Here is a 27059-nt window from a genome sequence, read left to right as displayed (position 1 = left end):
TTCAATCAGCTCATATATTCTTCTTTGAATTTCATTAGCTACAATGACTTTGAAAACCGTCAGAGAAAATCTTCTTCATATACTATATTTGGTATTTTTTAACTCCTCATGTGGGGGGCTTGCTTCCAGCTTGATGTGTATGCTGCTGGACAGCAGGTGCCCACCAAAGCTGTTCTATCATTCCCCTTCTCAACTGGACAGAGGAGAGAAAATATAACAAAAGGTTCATGGGTCAAGATAAGGACAGGGAAAGATCACTCACCGGTTACCATCAAAGGCAAAATAGCTCTTGTAACTGCTTGGAAAGGCACAGAGGGGCTAGTGCTTCCTCTTTGCCTTTCACAACTGTTTTGAAAATTACAAATGCTTTTTGAAAAGTTACTCTACTTTCTTTGTCCTATGAGAACATACTTTAGAAACTCCAGTCATATCTTCAATATGGATTTGAATTAAGTATTTGAGTTTGTTTTTTGAAACACAGGCTCTAGTTCCTGTTCTTTACCACTGGTTCTTGACTTCTCAGCACAAATACCACAAAAATGGGTGAGGTGGTCAGTTTTGTAGAGAAAGTACAACCAAGTCCGGCATTTTCTTATGTATTACTTGAAAAAATTGAGTTGTGTCATAACTGCACATCTCCAACACTAAATGCATTAGTACTTGGATAAAATACCTTATCTACTTTGGAATTACTTTCCTCATGGAAATAGAAATGCTGGTGCTTTGTCCCATATTTTCTCACATTGGCCTTTACCATATTTTAACAGCTTGTAAATAAAAACATTACCTATCCTCCAAAGTGGTTTTCCTCTCTTGTGAGGGAAATCTCTGTGAGAGCTCAGAGTAAAGCTGGGTACCTTCTATGTGTGTATCACCACCATGTTCAGTACTATCACAGAACCTTATCCAAGCAGAACATTGAAACTATTTCATAAAGGGAAGAAAGTAAAAGTTTATTCAGGACTCTTATTGATTTCATTCAGGAAAAATAAAAAACTATCCAAAATTCTTATTATGACATTGAAAAAACTCCAATGACCACATGAAATGATAGAATAAAAAACCCCAACTTTACTCACACTTTTAAAAGAAAACAGATACTTCTGCAAGGAGCAGGCTTAGCAATGCTTGGTTTGCTATGGATTTATTCCTATTGGATTCCTTTATTTCTAACAGATACAAATTCCAGGGGAAGTTTTCCCTGCCAATGCATAGCCCTCTTTCCATTGTAGCTTCTGTATTCTCTACAGATACAGTGAGCACACTCTACATTTCTTCACTCAGCAAAGACATTAGTGAAGATATTCCCTTTAGTTGGTTACTTATTTTCAAGAAACTTGACAGAATCTAGTATGTTTGAAATCTCTACGCTGTTAGCTTTGGTTGAAGTTGACCAAAAGACTGAAGCGTAGGCAGACATCCAAATCCAAAAGTATTTTGTGAATTGCTTTCACACATCTATGCTAACACAATATTTGTCTTTGCATGCAGCCAAAGTTCTGGCAAATAGATGAGTTCTCAGAAAGTTTCATTTCCTAGTTTTTACATTTTTTTAATACCTTTTTTTTTCCCCCTGAATCATAGGGATGGTTTGTGAAACAAAAAAAAACTGGTTTGAATTTTAAAGGTAATTCTGGTGAAAAGGTAAAAGGTGTTCACTCTTTTTGTATTATTCTCAGATGCAACCAAGAGTTTTTCTATTAATAGAGATGAACTATGAAAAAGAGAACATATTTTTACTAGCTCCTGTATAAATATCTGTGCAATAAAGAATATTTTATAAGGTTGCAGGAACAACTTTGTAGTAAAGCTACCAATGTTCATTGTGTCAGCTTGTAAAAAGTAACTACTTTTCAGTTGAATAGACAGAGCAACAAGCATAATTGTTCTCAAGCTGAAGTCTTAACACTTGAGAGCTTGAGAACTGAAGATACCATAGGTATTATACTTGAGAACTAAGGAGCACTATAGGTGTTACTTTTTTTTATTTTTAGCTTTTAGGAAAGTAATACTAAAATGTAAAGCTGTAGGAGACGTCCTTTTTCAGGTTCTTGTCACAGAGGTAACTACTACAGAAATCTCGAACAATGCAGTTGTGGTGCCCATCTCAGCATCTTCTCTTGGACCTGCTGCACTTTATATAAATAATTAAAGAGTTGAACCACAGATATGCTGATCAGTTGCAGGGCTAGAGGGAGAGAACCTTCCTTTTTATTATTTATCCATATCAGAAGAACTTGAGTAGGAGAAAAAAAAAAAAGTAACAGATCTACCTCAAAAATGGTCAAATACCAGCATTCAGGATGCTCACACAGGATGTGGGAAACTAGTATAAAATTTTGAAACCTCTCTGTTCCAGGAGAGCTGCATAATAATCAGGCTATTTTAGGGTAAGATTTTCTTTTATTGCATTTCAAGATAAAAACCAGCAACACCAAAAAATTTGAATTAGTTTGTTGCTACCCTTCTGCAGTATAGGATATGTTTATGTTCTGATTTTTTTTCTTTTTAAATCTCAAAAACCTTTCTGAATGGAAAAAAGTTTCCTATCAGTTCTAATATGGACCTAAAAGTACATGTAAAACAATCTTCTTAAAAAAAAAGAAAAAAAGCTGCAGAATGAGGTGGAGTAATCATTACTGTTATGTACCTCATCTAGACCTTTTTATTCTTACACTACTTTTGATCCTTATTTCCTCTACCTAAAAATTAGGAGCAAGTCATCGGTTAATATGAATGAGTGTGGCACCACGTAAATCAATGCTGAGTGTTTGGCATGGGGCTTCTAAAAAAAAAATGTGGTAAAAAAATCCTTCTGTGGGTTTCAGGGAAATGAACTGTTAATGAATACTGTGAAAGAGATGAAACTTGCAGTAAGGGAAAGACTGACACGGTGTTGAGTTTTCAACTCGACACGTGGAGGAGACTGTTGAGCAGTCCCGTGGTTGTGCTTGGTGTTGTTTGTTCAAAACAACAAAACAAACTTGCATCCTGGCCTTTTCACAGCCACAGAAACAGTGACTGATACGCAGAAGATCAGCTCAAGTGTTAGTATTTCTCGAGGCAATATGACACAGAAATAATGCAGCATAAATAATGACTGAGTCATTGTCCAGTGTGAAGAAATTGTATGACTAACACAGTTCATTCAGTTTAAACTGTTTCTTGTGTATTACATAAATCCAGTAACACTGAGGTGTATCTGACTTCCAAGGAATATTTATGTTCTGCTGCAAAAGCCAAAAATCAAACCAGTGGTAGCATTATTATCTTTAAACCAGAATAAACAGGTGAGATTGTGCTTAAAAAATTAGGGGAGAAGACCCACAGTTTTGATGCATTTGTACCATCTATTATTTAATCAGATCTAATCCTGAATGGGTCTCTTGAGCATACTACAATAAAGTTTTGAACATATTAATAAGCAATTACACTAAAACAAAGGAGATTATAAAAATACTTTGATAATATTAAAAGTTATGTAAGAATTACCTTACTAAAACCAAAAAAAGTTTATCCACCTCCTTAGTCTTCTAACTTGTAGGCAAAAACATTATTCACTTCTTTAGCAATGTTAGAGAGAAGTACGGAATTTTACAGGAGATGAAGGAGATGATCTGTACATTTTGTAGAGTGAGGGTTGATTCATCACATACTCACTGGGAATAATCCATCAAGAGTATGCATTCAGACAAGAACTTCACATTTTTCCAGTATCTTTGGTAGGGCATGAGAGTCCAGAGAAAAGGAGTGTGCTGCTAACCTAAAGGCCAATTAAAACATCACTTGATCTGAGAACAAAGCATTAAAAAATAAATAAATATTGAAGATAAAATAAATGTTTTTACTGGCTGTCTCTGTTCTTAGCTTAGGGAAGAATGCAAAAGTGTAGTCCATCTGTGCCATGTAAAAACAACCCAGCTGATTGTGTGTGAAATGAAGAACAGTTTCAGAAAAGGAAAGAAGGAAATTTCATTCATGCTACTGTCCAATCCCCCCTGTTCAGGCAGTGCCATCTAGAGCAGGTTGTCCAGAACCACATCCTGATGGCTTTTGAAGATTTCTGAGCATGGAGACTTCACAGAACAACCTGTGCTGCTGCTCAATCACCCTTGCAGTAAAAAGTGTTTCCTAACATTCAGAGGGAATGCCCTGTGGTTTAGTTTGTGCCCACTGCCTTTATTTTTGTTCTATTTGAAAGTCTCTCACTTTTCTCATTATGTTGAATCAACAGCAGTATCCTCCTCAGAAACAAATGGTTTTACAGCTACAAGGGGAACTGATCTTAAGAATATACACTCTCACCTAGAAGAAATATTCTTTGTACAATACAGGAAATAGGATAAGAAAGCAGCTTAAGCAATGAAAGCATTATTAAACTCCTTGTCCACACATCTCAGAGTACAGAATTGACACAATTACAACTGTTGGGAGAAAAAGAGATTTAAAAAAGAAACGGACCTTTTCTCAAAATGCAGTTTGTTCATGAAAAGAAAGCAATAAAAATACATTAAAAGGACATTGTGCTACTTGAAAATCAAGAGGTTCCCTCTTTTTCTTTATTTTGAGAAAGGCTGATTGGTTGATGGAAGGGCTTACTTCTTTTCACCAGTAGGTGAGTGACAGTGGTCCTTCTGGCACATTCTTACAGGCAGTGGAGTAAGGAATGTATTAGTACTTTGCCAAATTGGTAAAAGGGGAAGGGAGAACTGGCTAGGGATGTGTGATAACAGAAGAACATTCATTTGGCCTTGTTGGATATTTGATAACAGCAAAGAGTGGATTTAAGCACTCACACTGCAAAATTTTAATGTGCTCCATCATTAAAGCAGTGAATTATTTAAATATGCTGTCTCTACTGAATGTGGGTTTTCCTGCTTGGCTTCAAGAGAGATACTTTTCGGTAGTCTGATTTACTCCTATGGCATCTCAAGACTGTTAGGATGAACTTGCAAAGCCCTAATACAGAAATTCTTCTAGACTTTGGGATTATATCTGTATGAGTAACTTCATTCTAAAGCTTTTTTCCAAGAAGTACATAAAATGATTAACAGAAAAAAAGAGAAAGCCAGCACAAGTTATCATCCCCTTTCCTACACAGAGAAACTGAAATACATAGTGAAAGCCTAATAATACAGGTCTTCTATGTTTATAAGAATCAAAAGTGTTTTATTTACTCTCAACTAACTGTAATGGGCCTGTTCCAAGAGCCTGATAACTTTTTCCTAGATATCTACAGTGTTCCTGTTACCTAGTTTTGTAAGAATATATTCTTCATACTTTTGCTCTTGACATAGACTCTTAGGGCATTGAGATATTGTTACATGGGAGAAATAAAAAATATTTCAGGAAAAAAACCCAACACTTTTTTTCCTAGATTCTTATTGAATGTTTTGTTCATGCATCTCTTTATGCACTCCTTTTTTATCATATAACTATAATCAAGTATTTATACAAGTTGTGCATAACTTGACTTTTTAATTTTGCTCCTATCATTTCCTGGAGGTTACTCCATTCAAGGAGACAAGGCAGTTTCCATAGCCTAAGGCTAGATCTACTTGTATAAAGCAGTATGTGCTGGTCATTTGGACACAGTCTGCCTATGCATAATGCTACTAACTGGTACAAAGAATTTTCCTTTACTACAGGGGAAACTTGGAGAGATTCCTGGCATGGAAGAAAATGAGTGTTCTGAGTGGGACCATAAAAAGACTTTCTGAGAAGCCTGCTGCAACTGAGTAGTTTTCCTAGATGCTCATTCCAAAATCTGTTCAAGAGTACTTTGTTTTACTTGTGATTGTGGAGAGATGTCCACAAATTTTTATATGTTAAAAAAAATGTTTTATAATTACATTTTATCAACAGTAAGACATATGAACACTCCACAAAGATAGCCTTTTAAGTCACAATGTATAGGATTTTCTCAGTAAAATATAAAAAAATTATTTTTTAAAATGGTAAGAAAACATGTTATTTGTATGCTGAATAAGTGTTAATGTCTACATTTAATAGAAAGTCTCAATATTGACTAAAATATCAGTTGCTTCAATTTTAGGCTCTCAGTTAAGGCTCTAAGTACAAACATCCTCATTTACAGAAAAGTTTTTAATTTGAAACTCTGAGGACTTTTTTGAAATGCTATAGGTTAGTTGTAAGAGAAACTGAAATGCCTGGCCCTGCAATTCTGTTGCTCCAAACTCAACTTAGACTAGGTTGAAGAGCAAAAAGATGATCAGAAAATTCATGGAAGATTTCCAGGGTCTGAGTCTCACAGTATCATAGAATCACAAAATGGTTTATGTTGGAAGATCATTTATTTCCTACTCCCCTGAAATTGCCAGGGACACCTTTCACTAGACCAGGCTGCTGAGACCCCCATCCAACCTGGCCTTGAACACTTCCAGGGGCGGGGTATCCACAACTCTGGGCAACCTGTTCCAGTGCCTCACCACCCTCACAGTAAAGAACCTACTCCTAATATCTAATCTAAACCTACTTTCTTTTAGTTTGAATGCATTCCTCCTTGTCCTGTCACTACATGCTCTGGTAAAAAGTCTCTCTCCATCTTCCTTGTAGGCTCCCTTCAGGTACCAGAAAGGCTGCAATTAGGTTCAGTCCAGGTCCACTTCTCTTTTCCAGACTGAAAAAACACAACTCTCAGCCTTTTCTCATATGAGAGGTGCTCCATTCCTCTAATCATCTTGGCAGCCCTCCTCTGGAGTCGCTCCAACAGTTCCATGTCCTTCCTGTGCTGGGGACTCCAGAGCTGGATGCAGCACTCCAAGTGGGTCTCACCGAGCAGAGCAGAGAGGCAGAATAACCTCCCTTGACTTCCTGGTCATGCTTCTTTTGATGCAGTCCAAAGTACAAGTGGCTTTCTGGGCTGTGAACACACACTGCTGGGTCACATCCAGCCTCTCATCCATCAACACTCCCAAGTCCTTCTCATCAGGGCTGCTCTTGATCTGTTCATCCCCCAGCATGTATTGACACTAGGGGTTGCCCCATCCCAGGTACAGCACCTTGCAGTTAGTCATATTAAACCTCATGAGATTCACATGGATCTACTTTCCAGGTCCTTCTGGATGGAATTTGGTCCTTCACGTATGTTAACTGAACCAGTCAGCTTGTGGTCATCAGCAAATTTGCTGAGGGTGCCCTTGATCCCTTCATCTGGTCCCAGTATTGACCCCTGAGGGATACCACTTGTCACTGATGTCCATTGGGACACTGAACCATTGACCAGCATCCTCTAGATGCAACTTTCTTATCCATCTAAAAGTCCACTCATCAAGTCCATCAAATCCAATTTAGAGAGAAAGGTGTTGTGGGGGATTAGTCAAAGGCTTTACAGAAGTCCAGATAAATGCCATCTGTAGACTCTTCCTTGTCCAGTAGTTGCTCCATCATAGAGGGCCATTGGATGGGTCAGACAGGACTTCCCTTGCTGAAGCCATGCTGGCTGTCTTGAATCACCCCTGCATCCTCGATGTGCCTTAGCACAGCTTCTCGGAAGATCTGTTCCATGATCTTCCCAGGCACAGTGGTGAGGCTGACAGCTCAGTAGTTCCCTGGGTCCCCGCTTCTACCCTTTTTAAAGATGGGTACAGTGGTTCCCCTTTTCCAGTTACCTGGGACTTCTTCTGACTGCCATGACTTTTCAGATATCCTGGAGAGTCGCTTGACAGCTACATCAGTCAGTTCCCTCAGGACTCTGGGATGCATCTCATCAGGTTAAGGTCACAAACCAGATCTTCTCTTAAAGTGGAAGGGACTTTTCTCTCCTAGTCCCCGTCCTGCTATCCATCTACTCAAGAGGTGTGGAAAGAGAGGTTACTAGTGAAAAAAAAAGTTGAATACGTCAGTTTTCTCTCCATCTGTTGTTAGCAATTAACCAGCATTGTTTACCAGGGGGTATACACCTTCTTTGACCTTCCTTTTCTGGTTATATCTTCAGCTCATCCTCATTTAGTAAAGCCTGGAGGTTTTCAGAGCTTCCAGCTGCCTGCAGGTCCAAAAAACAATACACATGCCAAGACTATCTGGATCACACCACTGCTAAGCAGTGTCCTTTTCTTGCCTTGAAAACACTCCTATCTCAAGGCAACACAGTGGTCAAAGCCCTTGGATGTGTGCTTGCTGAGCCAACTTCTTTCCAGCCTCTTTGCATCACTCAGCTGACTTCAACTGATCAGACAATGAAGAATCTGTACTCACCTTTTCCTTCCTCTGTTCTAAAATTCATTAAATTACTAGAAAGGTTAGTACAAATACAATTGAGCACTAGTAGGAAAGTCTAGTATTGCTTTTTGTTCTTCAGGTGTAGTAGAACAACCTACATGAAAATTATGAAGAACCATTAAGTAAAGTGGACAGTCTACTTAAGTGTTGCCATATAGTAATTTTTTCCCTTTGAAAATTTTGAACAGAAATTGTTCCCGAATGATGACGTGAATACAAGTGCAGCTATCTCTGGTGGTGTGTTAGAGCTGTGCTAAGAATCAAGTATTTATAAAACCATACAGTAGAACACCCTGAAAAAAAATTAACTGTGCAGTGCTAAATGATTATTGCTGAGCTTTTTCTTTCTGCTAGCCTTTCATTAGGTTTGGTTTCTTTTTTTTTCAGTGTACCATACTAAAAGCTACACATAGTGGAATTGCTTGTAATCTGTGAATTGAAAAGAGAACACTTGCTGTCACTTCCTTTTTTCTAAAAGCATATACAAAATAACATGCAAATTCTTAATGCAGTTGGTGTTCAACTGTACTTCTCTCCCTCATATTAAAGCCTAATGAGACATTAAAATAACTTTTGAAACTTCAAGATGCCTCTGATCCACAGAAGTTAATCTGTTTTAGGACTTCATGGTCTGTGTGGGGAAACTTGATTATTTGTCTATTCCAAAAAACCTAATTAGTAGATCAGTCCTGGATGGGAATAATTTCAGGGTATCTTAGGGTATCTTAGAGGTAACACAGAAGTCAGAAACAGTGTTGTGAGGCTCTCAAAGCTGCACAGCTGATAATTATTCTTTTATTCTTAGCTTAGTGGTACTGAGGTGTTATACTTGAAAAGCTGTTAACCACTACATTTTCCACCACATTGTATATCAACAATAGCATGGGCCAAATTTAGAGCTTTAGTAGCATTCAGAAAAAAGATTTCCTGTGGTTGTTCTGCCCTTCAGAACTGCAGGTGTGCTTGTTTAGAAAGTACTTTGTGATCATTTAGGAAATCTTTTATTTCCATTTAAGATATCAGGACTGGCTTGACAGCTCTGAGATCCGAGAACTGTCAGAAGGTGCTGAGTTCAGCAAGTCTTTAGCCTAGCATTGTCCATCAGAATTTTACGTACTCTGAGTGGTCAGTCAGGTCCCAACACCAGTCACAAACTCTTGAAGTGTGGCAGCCTGAAATGAGAGGTCATGAGATGGGGTGATGGGACTTCCTTGTGAGTGATGGATTCTGCTTTCTAATGTGCTTTGAGATATACTGGGAAGGTGAGTTGTAGATAAAGAATCCTGAATGTAAGGTGCTGTTGGTGATATATATTATTGCATAACAAACTGAGCGTTTTATTACTTTTACCTAAATATTTCATCCCTTCGGTTTATTTTGTTGTTCTCATACTTCCTGGAAAAACGTTACCTGCATACTCTCTGAAGCATTTGAAGGGATAATCTTGTTAAAAAAAACATGGTTCCTAGTATTTGATTTTCAAGAACCGCTGATGGGCAGGCCACAGGCTAGCAGCAAAGTATCATCATACAAATTCATTTTACCTCACTTCATTGTCCATTGAATCCTCAAGGCAATCATTGTATGAGGTCATCAGATAACTTTGCATATGTTAACAAAATCTCTGCTTCCTCAAAAGCATTTAATCCAGTACACTTACAAACATGTTATAAACAAAGCTATTTCTATTTTCAGTAGCAATCTTGCTGAAATCTACACTGTGAGTGTTGGTTAATGTGTTTACTGAGATGGTTACACTGCAAAATTTTCTTTAAATGGTTCTGTCAGTTAATCTCAATTCAAACAATTTCTCTTGCATTACTTTTTCCAGAGGTAAATGGACATTATTTGAAATTGTGGAGTGTTTGTGCAATAGCCACATATATGTGAGTTTAACAACTATGAAGGAGCCTGAAGTTTTTGAGCATGTGCTCAAAAATGTAAAAAAATATGAATCTAGTATCCAAGATGTCGAACAGTAATGCACTAATGAGCTATTAGGCAGTAGTCCATGCTGGGGTGTTTTATTTGAAAAAGAGTTTTAGTTAGCTTGTTTGCCTGATTTTTTTATTTGTCTGACATTTTGAAAATAAGGTAAATTTGATGTGAAATAGGTTAAGGGAGACATTATAGATGGCAATAACAAGCCCACCAAATAAACATTTCTCTACCTTGGAGTCATGTTTGCATGTAGCTTATTCAAACACGTGTGCCAGCTGTTTCAAAACTTGATGTTTCAGGTACACAGCTTGCAAGACAGACAGCATGCCTGGCCTAAAACTCACTCAGCTCCGACTTCAGTGTGGAGAAGCACTCTCCCCCTAAGATCTACATTGAAAAAAAATAGCCAGGCTTTGTAGGTGAGGCTTGCACCCTACATATAGGGTTCTTTTTCTGACATTATTTGCATACCAACAGATCTCCTGTTGTTGGGGAGTTATTGAAGAAGGGAACATCTTCCTGTATGTAACTGAAACTTCCACAAGACAATTAGTTCCATTGGAACATTCAATAATTTTGGTTAAACCATGGTTTTCCATAATGTTATGGGGTCCATTTCCCATACTGTATTGCTGGGTCCAGTTCCAAGACTTGTCCATCAGTCCTTTCTTTGCTTACAGACAACATGTGGTACTTTGTGCATGCAAACACACACACCCCTAGAGAGGCTTCAGGTTAGAGCAAACAAGACTGCACTCATTTGAGCACTCCCACACACAGATACATACAGGTCAGCGCAAACACGATTGCAGTTATTTGAGCGCTCCTCTAAACAGCTGGTGCTTCGGCGGCTCATCATTGTTCGGAGCGCTTACATGTGCTCTTACCTCCTCCCTGCCCTTCTGTAAATACCAACTGGTTAATTTCTGATGGTGCCCCGGTGGATAGGTGAGAGCAGACGGGGAGGGTGGCTCGGCGCGGCTCACGGCGGGGTAGGGCTATGTGCATGGAGGGGCACCGGCGGGTCCCATCGCCGCCGCCGCGGTGCCGCCGAGCTCGATACCGGCCGCGAGGGGGCGGATCCGCGGTTGGCCGCGGCTCCGGGGCGGGCGGCAGAGCCGAGGCGAGCGAGCAGCCCGGCCGGACTGAAGTTTTTGGCTGCTCGCCGCCCCGGTGGCCCGCAGAGAAGCGCTGCCCTGCGGAGGGGCAGAGCTGCGGCGGCCGCTGCCCGCGCTGGCACTATGAGGGAGCAGCACCGATGCCTGGGCACCGTGCAGCGCAGCAGGATGGGCGTGTTGGAGCTCGCCGGTAGCCCTGTGAAACGCTTGCGAACTGAGCGCGCCTTTCCCTGTCTCTTCGCAGAGGAGGCCTATCAAAAACTGGCTAGCGAGACCATGGAGGAGCTGGACTGGTGCCTGGACCAGCTGGAGACCCTGCAGACCAGGCACTCCGTCAGCGAAATGGCCTCGAACAAGGTAGGAGCCCGTGGGCTCGGCACCGCCGTCCCGCTCTCCCTTCGCGCGGGCGGCCGCAGGGCCGGGGGTCGCCGCGGGCAGGGCGGCCGGAGGGTCCAGGGGGCTGGAGCGGCCCCGGCCGGAGGAACTTGCCGTAGGCGAGCAGTCTCCGTACGCGGGTTTGGGTGCGGGAGCGGCTTCTGTTGTGGTTTTGTACACCGTTTCCTGAAATTTCAGGGCAAGTTGCGAAAGTGATGCAGGTCTTGGAAAGCTACACTGTTTCTCTGTGTATCTGCTTAAAAACAAAAAGAGGTTGTTTAGAGCTTCTGTCGATAATCCCTTCGGTTGCTCTTTCTTTTCACAGCATCCCGTACAGAAGTAGGGATCCTTCCTGGAGATGGTGTATAAAGTAGCATGAAAAGGTGATAAAGGTAGTTCTTGATCCCGAGGGAGCTGTATGCTGGATTCTGTTTGTAAACAGTAATGCTGACAGCTCTCATAACGCTATTTGTTATGAAAGAACATGCTCGGAACCGAGGTGCCATCACAATAGACACCTACCTCTCGAGGTGTGTTTCTGAGACAGAATGCACACTTCCTTCCCATCCTGGAAGCTGAGGATGCACATTATCTGGGAACTGTGTGCTGGGATCTGCTGTGGTCTGTATGTGAATTTGTTTTGCACTTTGAGATCGAGTTTCCACTTTCCCTATTCATAAATGCACTTTCTTCCTTAATTTTAGTTTGCAAAGAATATGTACTTAGATTTCTGGAGTTAATTTTTACAGACTAATTAATAACTCTGCTGTCTTGCTTCAGAGTTTATTTTTATATTTGTCATCGTCTGAATATTTGTCCAGCTACATATACAATTAGAAATAGGAAAGAAGCTTTAATTTGCAGAGTCTTCCATCTCTTATGTCTTCAAAAGCAGCTGATAGATATTTTACCACCTTCTAATGATTTTGGTTGCAATTAGTAATTTTTTTTAATTCAGAAAATAGTTGTTTTGACTCAGTTTATGCCTTCCTAAAATTATAGTCTTGCTCTGGCTGCCCTTACCAAGTATCTACTGTTTGTTATTGGCTGTTTTTAAGTCCCTCTTCAACTCTGCTGCATGTCAGGTGTGAAGTATTAGGCCCACAATGTCATGTGCTTTTCTTGGCTTTAGAGACTCGTAGCATGAATTTAATTTCTTTTTAAAAGTTATCTGCCTGGCATTTCGCTATTCTCAGAACTTCATTTTCAGTTTTTATTGCCATTTGAAAGATTCTGTTACTCAGTATGTATTGTGTATGTATCCACAAATTACAAAGTCAAGAGTTTTGGAGAACCTGTTGGTAACTAGTTTTAACACCTGTCAGTTTCCTGACTTGTGATGTCTGTATAGCCACACTTTCATAAGATGCTCGACTTTCTTTGAGTATTTATTTATTACATCCCTATAATAGATCAGATATGCATACGTAATTTATGAACAATAAGGGCAAACTGTTTTTAAGATAAGATAAAACTAACTGCAAATCAATATGTCTTTAGTTTTGCCTAATATATACAAATTTTTACTGAAGAACAGTTTTAAAATAAAATTTGACAATTGCTTTGGATGTGTAAGTAGACACAGACATGCTACATTTGATACTATGTTCTGTTTGTATTTGTTTGAATTAGTAAGCTTTGTCATTGTTTTTGGGGAAGTCTTGTATAGGAATTTGTATAGAAATTTGTGTCACCTTTCAGTGTTTGTTCTGTTTTGTTTGTTAAGAAACTTTTAAAAAGTAAGTCCGTGCCACTAACTATAAAGTGAATAGTTTTGAATATAAAAGAGCAAGCCCACATAATAGTTTGAGAAAATTTAGTGCAGAAGGATTTTAATTTCAGGTGTATATCAGGTTGTTCTAAAGAATCATTTTACTTTGGATTACTACAACATATCCAGAATTTATACAATAACTCCTATTTTAATATAACTGCAAACTGTGACATCTCAGTGAAGCATACTAGTAAATTATACTATTTTAGATTACGGAGAAACTGAAGTAGAAAAACTTTGCTCAAGGCTGAGAACAGACTTTAGTACAGCAATGAGTATCCAAGAGTACGCTGTTCTCTATCTGAAATGTAGGTCCTGTAAAATCAGAAGAGAAAAGCAGGAAAGGAAGTGTCGTTGGTACAGAACATGGTTTCTCACTGTGTTTATCTCTTCTTTTCTCTGGGTTTCTCTACAAACCAACCCAAAAGATTGATTGATTGGTGGTGGTTGTGTGTTGTTTCCCCCTCCCTCCCGGCATCCTTTATTTTCTCTTTATTTTGCATATAACAGCATTTTCACCAGTGCTAGTTTTCCTTATTTATGGGAACACGTGAGACGTAAGGGGTCCGTAAGAATTGAGCCCTGCACCAGGTAAGAGCTTTTGCACATTGTGGAAAGGCTGCCATAGTAAAGGAAAAAAATCCTTGGTGGATTGGTGGAACCAATATTAGTATCCTGAATGCTTGAATTAGGCCAAGGAGTAAGTCTTACCTTTAGTCCCTCTCTATGCAGTGAGTTGGCAGTCTGAACTGTTGGTTGCATCTATTTGGAATCCCTTTACCAGTCCTATGTAATGCTTGCATAGGACTCGCATTAGCACATCCCAGTCCACTGGTATTTATTTTGTCTGGTTGCCCCTCATGCTCAGTTAGCAGTAGTCTATGAGGTGCCAGCTGACAGCTTCGGATGACTGAAAGTGGAATGACGTAGATACATAAGAAGATCCTTCTTCTCCCTGCTTAAAATTGCTTGAAGCAGTAGTCACGGGGTGCTATGTGCGATCTCTAGATGAGCCCTTGCATCATATTGGATTAAGTGTTACCCAGAAGACTTAGAAAATGTGCCACAGGTCTATTCTGTAGGAAGCTAGCCATGCTTGGCTGCCCAGGTTACACCAGTGTGACTGTAATATCCAGATGATGTCTCATTTCCCAGCCATCCTTCTGATAAGCAGATTTCCAAGTGCCTGCAGGCATTGCGCATGAAGTAACTGATCGATACATCCATGATGCACCCATAGGCATAGTTTGTAAATAAATGTGATTTCAGAAGGACACAGTATTTAGATGTATTGTCAATTGTCATTAGGTTGTTATGAATCTTACACTTGGTGTTTTCTTAAATTTCTAGCTTCTAAAATTAGGTACTAGCAAGACAAAGCCAGTTTTTAAAAGCATAAGAATTTTATCATTGTAGTCTTTTAGAAGCCCTTTGAAGTTTTGAAAGGTGAGAAAACATAGAGAGGCACCTTAAATTTAGAAAATTGACTAAAATATCTTACATTTTTGGAGAACTATTTCTGATTTTCTATACTATTTAATATTGCTTAGCATCAGTGGACTGTGGTTGTATTGTTGTGTTTTCCTGCATCATGCTTTCTTGAACAGATCTAAATTAATTTTAGGAAATAGTTTACAAATCTGGATCATAAAGATAGGATCCTAAAGCATAATTAGATGTTGCTGTCTGATTTCCAGAGATCCTAATCCATATCAGTTTCTGCTAAGCCAAATTGTGAGTAATATCTCTTGAAAAATGTAGTTTTTAGGAGGCTACCAGCTTGGTGATTGTGATTTTTAACTTTATTTACAGCTGTACTTTTATACATATGTACAAGCCAATAATAGTTTTAAAAATTTCCAGGTAGCAGAGTGATTTTTTCTTTTTTAATTATTTTTTTTAAATAATTAGGTGTTTGTTTGGGGTTTTTTTGATGAGTAATGCCTTGTTCTTTTCCTCTGCCAAACAATACTAAAGCAAGATTTAATAGATTTTAAGTTCTCTGGGAGAAGAGCTATCCTCTTTCAGTACACAGTTTGACAGTACCTAGAGTAAGGTCCTGATTCTGGATCCGAGAGTTATTCTGTGATAGACAGTAAACAAATTAAGAATTCCAGTAATAAAGATGGAGCAACCACTTTGTTAGAGAGTATTATTTGTAGATTAGTCAAATGTGAAGGAATACCTATAATGAAACTTGTATGCAAAAGCATATTTTCGGTTTTGCAATCGTGATTTTGCAAACATCTTATGCTTATTCCTTTTGAGCTTATGAATTGAGACATGGAAAAGGTTTCAATTCATGTCGGTTTTGTTTCAGTTTTAAGCCTCCTGCAGATGATGTTTTTTGCAGGATTTGCTAATGGTAATGATCAAGAGTCTGGAAAATGTCGTTCATGGGGAACTTCTTTCCCTCTACAGTCTTAGGTGTCAAAGCTGAGAAGATTTAGATTTCATTTGGTTAGACCACGTTAACTACTATATACTTTTAAAGTACAGACTACTTTACCGTCTTCTAGCTGGTATACCAGTATGTGCAAATGCTTACAGATTAGAACTCTATTTACAGTGCTAGTTACTATTAAAAAAAATACTTTCCAAGATTTTTTTTTTGAGTGCTTTGAAGATGCATCAACGTTATCAACCAGCTAACACTGAAAAACTACTCTAGTATAACACAGTGTGATATAGCACAAAGATTAGTGGGATTTTAGTTTATGTTTATAGCTGTGCACTTGACACCCTCTATGTACGCTCAAATAGTAATCTTAATGATACTTTATTTTAAAATATTATCTACCTGCAAATATTTAATGTAAACCAAAATTATACTTGAAGGAAACAAAGACAACTTGAAATTTGTTCAGTTACTTTCCCTCCTAAAGTTCCCTGCCAATTTGAGCTGGTTTATAATCACATTTTCTTGCTACTAAAATGTATTTTTCCTTTCATATTTTCAGCACAGAAAAACTCACACAGGCAACGGGGAGCTGACTAATATAATATCTGGGGAAAGACTGAGGCTAAACTTATTACTTAGGTCAAATAAAGGCCCGTGTGTAAGCCCTAAAATGCTTCAAACAGTGCTGTGTTACCTTCACTCTGTTTTCCCAGAAGAGCCCTGATGCCTGCATTCTGGCATGGCTGGGGTGAAAAGAGCAGGGCCAGAAAGTGCCTCTAGCTTCTTGGCAGCACTTCACTTTTGTGAGTGATGCCCACTGGATGGAGAAGCATCACCGTGATACAGGCTGACAGCAGCTCTCTGGGTTTACCTATGCCTGGAATATATGGAGCTGATGACAGACAGGCTGTGACTCCAGATTTAATCAATTAATCAGTTTTATCTTTGTCTTATTTTGTGGAAAAGCTTAAGTGCTGGGGTGATCAGTACTGTTGTATGGTCCTAGATAGGCTTTGTTGAGAACTAATAAACATGGATCAGTTGTTCATTAAGGGGCTAGCTTTTAGCATTGTCTTTTTTGGATTCTTGCTGCCAGCTTTGCCAGGTTCATGGCACCGTTAGGAGTTTGTCTTCAGAAATTACCTTTCGTTTGTGAGAGTATAATTTTTTTGCAATGGTTTTTTCAAATGTGGAAGCTCAGCTGGAGTAAAATTGTAATCTCTTCTGACACAGCCGCAGTTTAGAGTGACCTGTTTCCAGTTGAGGGACAGGATAATTTGCCACATCCACTTAAGAGGATTTAAACATCAGTCATGCTCTTGGGTTTCAAATATTGCACATGAAAAATAGGTATTGGAAACGTAACAGTAGAAAAGAAATTTGTTGTTGTCGTGACTAAATATGGGGTTTGTTATGTGACAGTCCTCTTATATAATGTCTGCAATGTCACTGTGCTTGGCTGGCCGACCTGATAGCTTAATAGGGTCTTATGTGCTCAGATCCTTCTAGGAAATCTGAGGATTTGGTTAGCTCTTTAGAATGCTGCTTGTGATAAAGATTACGATTAAGGGGCAGCTCTTAGCAGGAAAATGCTTGTTGAGTACACCGTCAGGAAATCTTTTATTCATTAAGGATTTTGGTTTGTACAGTGACAGAATAAAGAGATACTGATAAGGTAGTAAGCCTGAATTTTAATTAATGCATATTTGTGCAGCTTCTCCAATTTCGTTGTACTTTATAACAAGAGAAAAGGGCAAGATATTGTGGAGGTAAGGAAGGACTGATTTTCCGGGAACACTCCACCTTTTCTGTGCACTGAAGCCAGCCTGAAAGGATTTTATGACCTCTGGGCTGTAGTGCAGTTCCCTGTTCTCAACCTTATTTGTCATCGTGTAAGACCACTCCTGCTTCTGGAGAGCCCTCTGTAACTGCAGTGATGAGTGATGTGTCTGTGTGTATACAGATAGATAGATAGAAAAGGAGATAGCACTTTGCTGTCTGTATTGCACAAGGATTTGCTGCAGCAAAATAAACATTGGAACCTGCTTTCATGAAGCTGGCTTCCACCAGCCCCTCCTTATAATTTATGAACACTTCCACCTTCTCAGAAACAAGTGGATGGAGTAGTGGCACCATTCAGTTATGGCTGAATCTCTTCTGTGCAAATCCATGCTGTTTCCATGAGGGCTGTTGGGTTGCTGCCAAATGAGAAAGATCATGAAATATAGTTTTTTCTGCTAGGATAGTTAAGTGGGGACTTTGGTAGAGTGATAGAGCTGTAGGTCTTCTGCTGAGAAAGAAACAAATATGGTGGGTTAAGCTCAAAGTAACTGAGTTGTGAGCAGCCCTTACTCCTTGTGTGGGTGCATGATGGCAAACACTGGCCTCCTTATGCCATGATGAGCAGGCATTTGTGATTTTGAAACATCTTATTTGTGTGCTGGGGTGAGCCCCTTCTGCTGTTTTTTAGGACTCTTCTCAAACAGAAACACCTAGCACAGGATATTGTTTTCTGTGCCAGTGGAAAGGAGCCTAGAGGTGACCCATAACAGTTGATAGAACACTGGCATTTCAAGGCTCAAAAACAAGTAAGAAACCCTTAATGTCACAGATTCAGTCTGTATTTTAAATTTTAGAAAAAACCAGATTTCTGCATCTCTCATTCAGTGCTCTTTGAAAGGTCTTGGATGATAGAGCTGCATACGAAGAATTATTCCTCTCCAAGGGTTGCTATTATTTAACACTTTCTAGCTTTTTAGCTGCTTCTAGGATTGCTGAGCTTTCGAGCCCCTAGTCACTTGACCATTTTTTCATAAATATAAGCAAATAGTCTATGCCAGCATACAAACAATTCTATTCTGTAGCCTCTGCAATTACAGGAAATGCCACAGTATGAAAGATTCTTTCCTTTAAGCATAATGGGACAGAATATTACAAACAAAATGTTATGAAGTAAATAACTGGAATTGATGTGGGAAAATAATGTTATTTTCAACTACCATAATAAAGGATTTTAAAATTAGAAAGTTTTTCCAGGAGTTGAATTATTTAAAGTTAAAATGTCAATGTGCCTTTTTGTGACATTTACAAAAAATACTTTTTTTTTTTTTGAAGGTCTTACTTGGAAAGGTTCTTCACAGGAATGAGTATTTAATAACTTCTTGCTTAGTAATAAGGTGATATTTGTGACAACTGAAAGGTATGATAATTATCTAAATACTTATGGCTCCTTATGACAGTATTTAGAGCCAAGGACTCCTGCATTGTATTTGTGTTAGTGTGCTGCTTTAGTCAAGTTTAAACTAAGATATGAAGCATTTTGGAAAGCAGTGGCCATTCTTTTTTTTTTGTTTTTCCTTTTTAATAAATTTTGTGTTTCCAATAAGAGGCAGCTTCTGCTATTATATGAAGTTTTGTTACAATAAATGTGGTGTTTGCTGAAATATCAGTTCAGGTTCTGTCTCTCAAAGAAACTGCACTAAGAAAGTGTTCTCCTGTTTCAGTTACATTAGTAGGGGTTTTGGTATCATCTCCCAAAACTTTCCATGTTTAGGAGGCTTACCACAGAATTAAGTGTGTTGTGGATGAATATTTTTTGGTCTGCATTTTTTGGTTGGTTGTTTTTTGGTTTTGTTTTTTTAATAGAGCATATCTCAGTAGAACTTGATCCCAGTTCTGAGTAACTTGCAACTAGTCATGCAAGGAGCTACAAAACTGAATCTAGGCAAGATAAGGTATGATGGAAAGTCATGCTCATACTGCCTTGAAACCATGTGAGCAGGGTGATGGCGAGCACCTCTTGAGCTGTGTTCAACTCTGAGCAGTTCAGCTGCAGCTTCCCTGTGGCTGCCTTGTTATGTGCCTGGTGGCAGTGATGTGCTGTGATGGGGACTACTGCTTCATCTGTATCTCCAGCCAAGGGAGGCACTGCTGTGCTAGTGAAAGTTCTGCCTGTTGTCTCTGCTTGCCTGCTCCAGGTGTTGAAATGGAGCTGCATAGGCAATGGTACCATCTGTTGTAAACCACCAGCAGTGGAGCAACACTGAATCAAGCTAATATATAGGACTTGTTTACAAGATTATCTGCAAATAAAATTTAAACAGCTTGCTACTTTTATTAATTAAGTTGTAGCCCACTAATATATGATCAGATAATGAAAGAGAGCTAGCTGAATACTTCTGTAAGATCCCACAGCAAGACAGTACTGTCATCTAAACACTCCTCATAATTGCTATAGGAAAGGCTGCTGGTTTATGCATTTTTGCTATTGGTTTTATTTGGGAATGGAAAGCAAGAGGACAAAGGAAAGTTAAACTGGAAGCAGACTGTCCAGATAAATTTGATAGGTTCTGCTTTTTTATTATAATAAGAAATATCAGACTTGCAAATAATACATGTATGTAGTTTTGCTTAGTAATAGGTCATCTTTCCTGGTCAAGGATAGTTTCTAATCTGTATAGAAAGTATGGAAACAGTTTATGAATCTATGTAAAGCAGTCTACAGTATAAAACACCAATATCTGAGCTAGCTTTTTACCTGTGAAACAACATGGATCTTTAAGGTCCTTCTTTCCTCTACTTGTACAGGAAGTTATGTTTAAAAAAAAAGCAAACAAACCTGTACTATGCTACACATAGTGATACACAATGACATTCACATCACTTGATATACAGATCAAAAATATTTCTGTTCTGCAGATTGGGCAACTGAGACTGAGTGGTTACAATGTGTTTGTGGCAGTCCAAGACTTGAAGTACTTCAGAGGATCTTGCTTTCACATGTTCAGGTGTGCTGTCCAGTCAGTGTCTGCACAGCACAGCCCAGTGGCAAGGCTCCCTGTGCTCCCTGCTGCATCCACATTGAAGTTAGGTTTTTCATCTAGGAAGGTCAGTAGCAGGTTTCACAAACATCAGAATGTAATCCCCTCTCATCAACACTAGACATTGGCAAAACGTTAATGAGGCAGCAATTATGTTGATGTACACTAGTCCAGGCTGGTTTTCACCTCTTCTATAATTTACCATCACTAGTTTAACATGTGTTAATGGTTTTGCTTGCTTGTGTTCATAAGCACCATAGGCTAACCAGTGAGATTTTCTTATTACCTGGTTTGTCTTCTTGAATAAATTTACAAGCAGGTTTTTCAAAGTCATATAAAGCATTTGAAACAAAATCAATGTTCATTTTATTCTGGAATAAACAGCCTTACCTTACAGGAAATGTATTTGGTTAACTGCAGCCTCCTAACCTTTGCACTAGGAGTATTGTTTGATGGATATAATGATGTGTGCTTTTTAATTGAATTAGTTTACATGATTGAAGGGACCTGTAAAAGCAGGTGTTAACGTGATCTTCTTGTGGTCAAGGTTGACTGTACAGACTTAATGCAATAATTTTACCTAGAATTACAGACAACCTCACACTGCCAGATGAGATGCTAACATTTTTGTAAACTTGATTTTTGTGATTCAGAATTAACAGTTGTAACAAAGATATCTTTTCTAATGTCCAGGAAAGAGCAAGATGAATAACAATACTGATACTTTACCATAAATCAGCTTCTAAGAAGAGGACCCCAAAGTGAATAGGTAGAATTCTATAATGAAATGGCTGCACGCTGGACGCGTGGAGCTGTGTGGTCCTCGGACGCACGGGATGGCCTCCGGTGGGGGAAAGGAGAGGGGGAGCCTCGGAGCACACAGAGGTTTGCAGGTCCAGTTTAGGGGAGGAGGGAGGTGTCGGGCAGGCCGTGGGGGTTCTTGGACTGGCGGGAGAGCGGGCAGGGCAGTCCTGCATGGAGTGTCGCAGGTGAGCAATGTGTGAGAAGATCTGTGGTAACACAGTGCAGGGAGAATAAGGTCAGGGTGGATAATGGGTTCTTCTGGGGGGTTGGGGGGTCTTGGCCGGGCAGGTGCCTTGGGAGGTACCCAAGTCTTGGATGGGTGCAAGGGCTGAAACAATTTGTTTTTGGCTCACCTGTGGCTACTGCCCCGGTTCAGTATGTTTTGGTTATATTTATTGCGACCTGAAAGGGTGATCAGGACAAAGGAATGTTCCTAGGTATCTCCTTGGGATTGAGTATAGATGGGCAGCAGAAAAGTAGGGAGTAAAAGGCTTGCCCTAACTGTTTCAGCGGGAAAGAAGCCTGTGTATCTCTATGCAGTTGCGAGTTGTGCTGGTGATGGTTCATGCCTTCGGCAGGGTCTCCCATGCCAGACAGGTCAGATATAATATGTCCATGGGCAGGATGAACTCACTAGGCCTTCTGGCAGTCATCCTAAGAGAAGGACAACTCTTATTCCAAACCCGGGCAGATGGAGCTTGCTTAGTCCTGTAAGGCCATCCATATAAGAGAAGGATGCTCTAACTAAATCTACATCCTGAGGACCTCACTGCCACTGTCCAAGCTCGCTCGACCCTGGCAGATGAACCTTAGGATTAAAGGGTGGGTCCAGTTCTGTGCAAACTGTGTCTCATGTAAAAAATCCACTGCACAGGCTCAAAGGTTTTACCCACATCTGCAGAGCCCTGTAGCGACGGGGGAGGGTCGAAATGGCAGATGAAAGGTGCACTGGAAGCCACAGACTAATACTATCTTTCAGCAGAAAAATAGTCTGAAGACAACCTGGATGCATCCTAGATCTAAGCATTGGCACCTCATCGATTATGTCCTGGTGCAACAGAGAGATGTTTGCGATGTCCGTCAAAGCTGCGTGATGCCCAGTGCAGAATGCCAAACAGACCATCGACTTGTGCACTGTAAACTAAAGTTCAGCCTTACGTCCAAACCTAAAAGGGGCAGTATTCCAAGGAGGAGACTCCAAGTTAACAATCTTCAAACAGCTACAGTGAGAGACAGCTTCCAGGCAAATCTTTAAACTAGGCTTGAAAATCACTTTATAGATTCTATAGATCCCTCTACTGGAACACTTTGGCAACATATTAAAAACAGCATCCTGCAGTCCTTGGGGTTCTCCTTCAAGAAGAACAAGGACTGGTTTGATGAAAACAATCAAGAGATCCAGGAATTGTTGAGGAAGAAGAGAACCACCCACTAAGCACACCTTGCACTGCCTTCCTGTCATGTGAGAAAAGCAGCCTTTCATCTTGCATGCAGCAAGCTCCAACAGAAACTCCGTGACATCCAGAACAAGTGGTGGATCAGTCTAGCTGAAAAAACTCAATTATGTGCAGATACAGGTGATCACAGAGGATTCTATGAGGCCCTGAAAACAGCATACAGGTCTACATACCAGGTCCAAAGCCCTCTACTCAGCATAGATGGTCAAATGCTTCTGATAGATAAAACCTCCATTCTGAATCGTTGCTCTGAACACTTTCATACTCTTTTCAGTACAAACCGTGTAGTTCAAGACTCAGCAATTCAGTCCATCTCACAACAACTGGTGAAGATTGAATTGGATATTGCCCCCACATTAGGAGAAACCCTCAAGGCCATACTGCAGGTGAAAACTGGCAAGACAGCTGGGGTTGATGGAATTCCACCTGAAGTCTGGAAGCATAGGGGCCAAGCACTCCATGCTAAATTTCACGAGTTTGTGGTGCGCTGTTGGGAACTCGGCGAACTACCATCAGACCTTCGTGATGCAGTCATCATCACTTTGTGTAAGAAGAAAGGAGATAAATCAGACTGTTCAAATTACTGTGGTATTACTCTGCTCTCCATTGCTGGTAAAATCCTCACAAGAATACTTCTGAACAGATTAATACCCTCTATTGCAGAAGAACTTCTACTTGAAAGCCAGTGTGGTTTCAGAGCCAACAGGAGTACCACAGACATGGTATTTGTTGTCAGACAACTGCAAGAGAAGTGCAGGGAACAGAACAAAGGTCTCTGTGCTACCTTTGTTGATCTCACCAAGCCTTTTGATACTGTGAGCAGAAAAGGTCTATGGCAGATTTTGGAATGTTTAGGCTGTCCCCCCAAGTTCCTTAAAATGATCATCTCACTTCCTGAGGATCAGCGTGGCCAAGTCAGATATGGCGACGCACTTTCTGAGCCCTTTCTAATAACCAGTGGTGTGAAACAAGGCTGTGTTCTTGCACCAACTCTATTCACAATCTTTTTCAGCATGATGCTCCAAAGGGCCACGGCAGACCTCAATGATGAAGATGGTATCTACATTCTGTATCATACTGATGGAAGCCTATTCAACCTAAGGCGAGTAAAGGCCCATTAAACCCCATTAAACCATCTTGTCCGGGAGCTGCTTTATGCTGATGACACCGCCCCTGTTGCCCACACAGAAGCAGCTCTGCAGCGTTTAACATCCTGCTTTGCAGACGCTGCTGAGCTCTTTGGGCTGGAAGTCAGCTTAAAGAAGACAGAAGTTTTCTATCAACCTGCACCTCAGGAAGTCTTCCATCATCCCCATATCACCATTGGCAAATCAGAGTTCAGATCAGTCCATCAATTTAATTACCTAGGTAGCTCATCTCCTTGGATGGTAAGATTGATGGAGAGATAGACAACAGGTTAGCAAAGGCATAGAGTGCCTTTGGAAAACTCCACAAAAGAGTATGGCATAATAAACACTTGAAGAAAGGTACAGAGATCAGTGTTTACAGAACCATAGTGCTGTCTACTCTCTTATATAGTTCCGAATCATGGGTCATCTACCACCACCACCTGCGACTCCTAGAACGCTTCCATCAACGCTGTCTCCATACAATCCTAAACATCCACTGGTCAGATTACGTGACCAATACATCTGTTCTAGAACAAGCAGCAGTCACAAGTATTGAGGCCATGTTGCTGAGAACACAGCTGCGATGGGCAGGGCACGTCTCAAGGATGAAGGACCACCGCCTCCCTAAGATCTTGCTTTATGGTGAACTTGCCACCGGCTGCCACAAGAGAGGAGCCCCAAAGAAGAGATACAAGGACTTCCTGAAACAATATCTCAGCCGTGGTCATATTGATCATCATCACTAGTCTACTCTGGCCTCCAATTGGGAGGTCTGGAGACACACTATAATGCTGCTGCTTCCTTTGAGAATGCACGCAGGATTGCTCTTGAGGAGAAAAGACAACACAGAAAGAATCGTGTCTTGCAGAATATACCACCTAAGGAGTCTTTCTGCTGTGCCTTTTGCAACCAGACTTGTCTGTCTCCTATCGGCCTCTTTAGCCACCAGTGCGCTTGTAACAAATGCGGGTAGAGCCCTTCCCAAATCTTTGTTCGTGAAGCCCAACCATGATGATGATGATAATGAAATATGGTTCTCTTGTTGTATACTGATACCAGTCAATAGATTCAGGAAGGCATCACTGCACTGGTTGGTACTGAAAAAGTTATTTTAGTTGCAGGGACTAGATGAAAAGCTACTATATATGCGTGAGTAGTGTGAGAGTTGACAAAGTTTTGGTTTGGCCCATCTTTTCTCCGTGCACAAAGAAACCTCCTGTACAGGAACATATGAAACAATATTTTCAGTTTGGTAGCTGACATGAATGAAACAAACTATAAAATACTGGAATCACATTTGAAAGTTAATGATGAGCAGATTTTTTCAAATGCTCACTTCTTTGGAGCTCGATAGAAGCATCTCAGAAACAGGTAGACAGACAGGTCTGTCTTGAGATCTTGCAAAATGAAGTATTCATTTTGCTTTCTAAACTTGTAGCTCCCTGGGATTCTTCTTTCTTAGCATACCCATGTTCAGCTTTTGCTGTTACAGAACACTAGAATTAAAAGTACCGCTGCAGCCAAATCCAGATGCGTTTTTTGCATGACTTGTCAGGTGTCTGGAAGCAACCCCTGCCTGTGGCTGGGGTGTGTTTGGATTCCTCAGCATCTCTGCCCTCTGCTGCATGCTGATCACCTCGGCAGATGGTGCCGGCTCACGCCACTGCTGCTGATGGGAATGCCCGCCCTGCTGATCCAGGCACTCTAATAGGAGGTGCCTAGGCCTGTCTTAAACAAACAGGTCCTGGGGGAAAAAGGGAAGTCTGACATATGGTGTGGCCATGGCAACAAGCAGAGATGAGGGTGCCATTTTGGAGTAAATGCAGGCTATTGTGGCTCAGAAAGAAGGCGGAAATTATCTTTGCTAAATTTACAAAGTTATTCTGTATGGCATGTTGGAGATTTTCTGAAACACACCACTTGCAATAAGAGAGCTTACAAAAAACCAAAATCTGAAATTAAGTATGTAAGGGTGTCTTTAAATGAATTATTTTTCCACTTGCAATGGAAACTTCAGCTGGAAAATTCATAAGCACGTTTACTCCTGAGAAATATTATTGTGATGAATTATTGCACCAATCATAGAATATATCTTTGGCTGCTTAAAGTCCAACACCTAGATTTCTCAGTAAAATGAATGTATTTTTCCTATACTATGGAGCATGGCCAGAGTTTTGTGTGTCTGAATATTGTACCCAGATAAGATTGCATTTCATAATTTGGTAGTTATTTTTTACCCATTTCTTAGCATCAGTAAAAACAAATATGTATATTTTCTAGCTGGGAGGGATTTTGTGAAGCTAATTTTGGTTGCTGAAAAGGTTTCAGAGGCTTTATTATGGGAAAACTCTTTTAAGCTCATCACTGTGAAGATGATGCAGTTGTTTGATACGTAGTTAGAGCTTGGCAGAGCTTTCAGCACATACCTTGATTTTTAAAATGGAACAGATAAGTTTAAAATGCAAGATGACAAAGTGCTCTGAAAAACTTGTGCAGAAACAAATCTTGACATTTGGGGGCTAAAATAAATATTTTTCTCTTATTTTTGGTGGTCAGGAATATACATTTATATTCTGATCTTTGTTTCACAGGGCTGTGAAAGATAGGTTATAGGAATGATAACAACACAAAATAAAACTATGCTGTTGGGATAGAGTGGAACTGCATGCTTCTGTTTATACCACATCTATATATTTTGTCTTTCCAGGTAGATACTGTGTTCTTATGTGTCTTTTAGATTGTATAGATGTGGTATAAATAATAGCATGCCGATGTACATAGACAGTTTAGGTTTGTTCTCGAAATCATTATCAGAGCTTGAAAAATGTTCTGGTTGTAGAAAACTAAAACTGCCTGACTGATCAGAGGCAGGATGATAGGACAGGTGTTGGGTCTTAAATCTTGTTACACTCAGTCATTTGAATAGTGTGCCTAAGTATGAAACGGTGCCTTAATTATTCTTGAGGGAGGAGTTGTATGGCATTTGTTTTTGTTTTCT

At 39.9% G+C, this 27059-nt stretch overlaps 1 protein-coding gene across 8 annotated transcripts in view; it reads left to right on the top strand.

Annotated features, from left to right (window-relative positions):
- PDE4D (phosphodiesterase 4D) overlaps positions 1-27059 on the top strand; it is a 603821-nt gene that overhangs the window by 540447 nt on the left and 36315 nt on the right. For all 8 annotated transcript variants that reach the window (XM_064642015.1, XM_064642014.1, XM_064642016.1 and 5 more), the window contains one exon: positions 11545-11657. In XM_064642015.1, coding sequence (XP_064498085.1) covers positions 11545-11657 — 113 coding nt within the window. The remainder of the gene's footprint in view (positions 1-11544; positions 11658-27059) is intronic.

The sequence above is a fragment of the Pseudopipra pipra genome, chromosome Z (assembly GCF_036250125.1).
Source record: "Pseudopipra pipra isolate bDixPip1 chromosome Z, bDixPip1.hap1, whole genome shotgun sequence".
NCBI lineage: Eukaryota > Metazoa > Chordata > Aves > Passeriformes > Pipridae > Pseudopipra > Pseudopipra pipra.
This window is presented reverse-complemented; position numbering and strand designations above follow the sequence as displayed.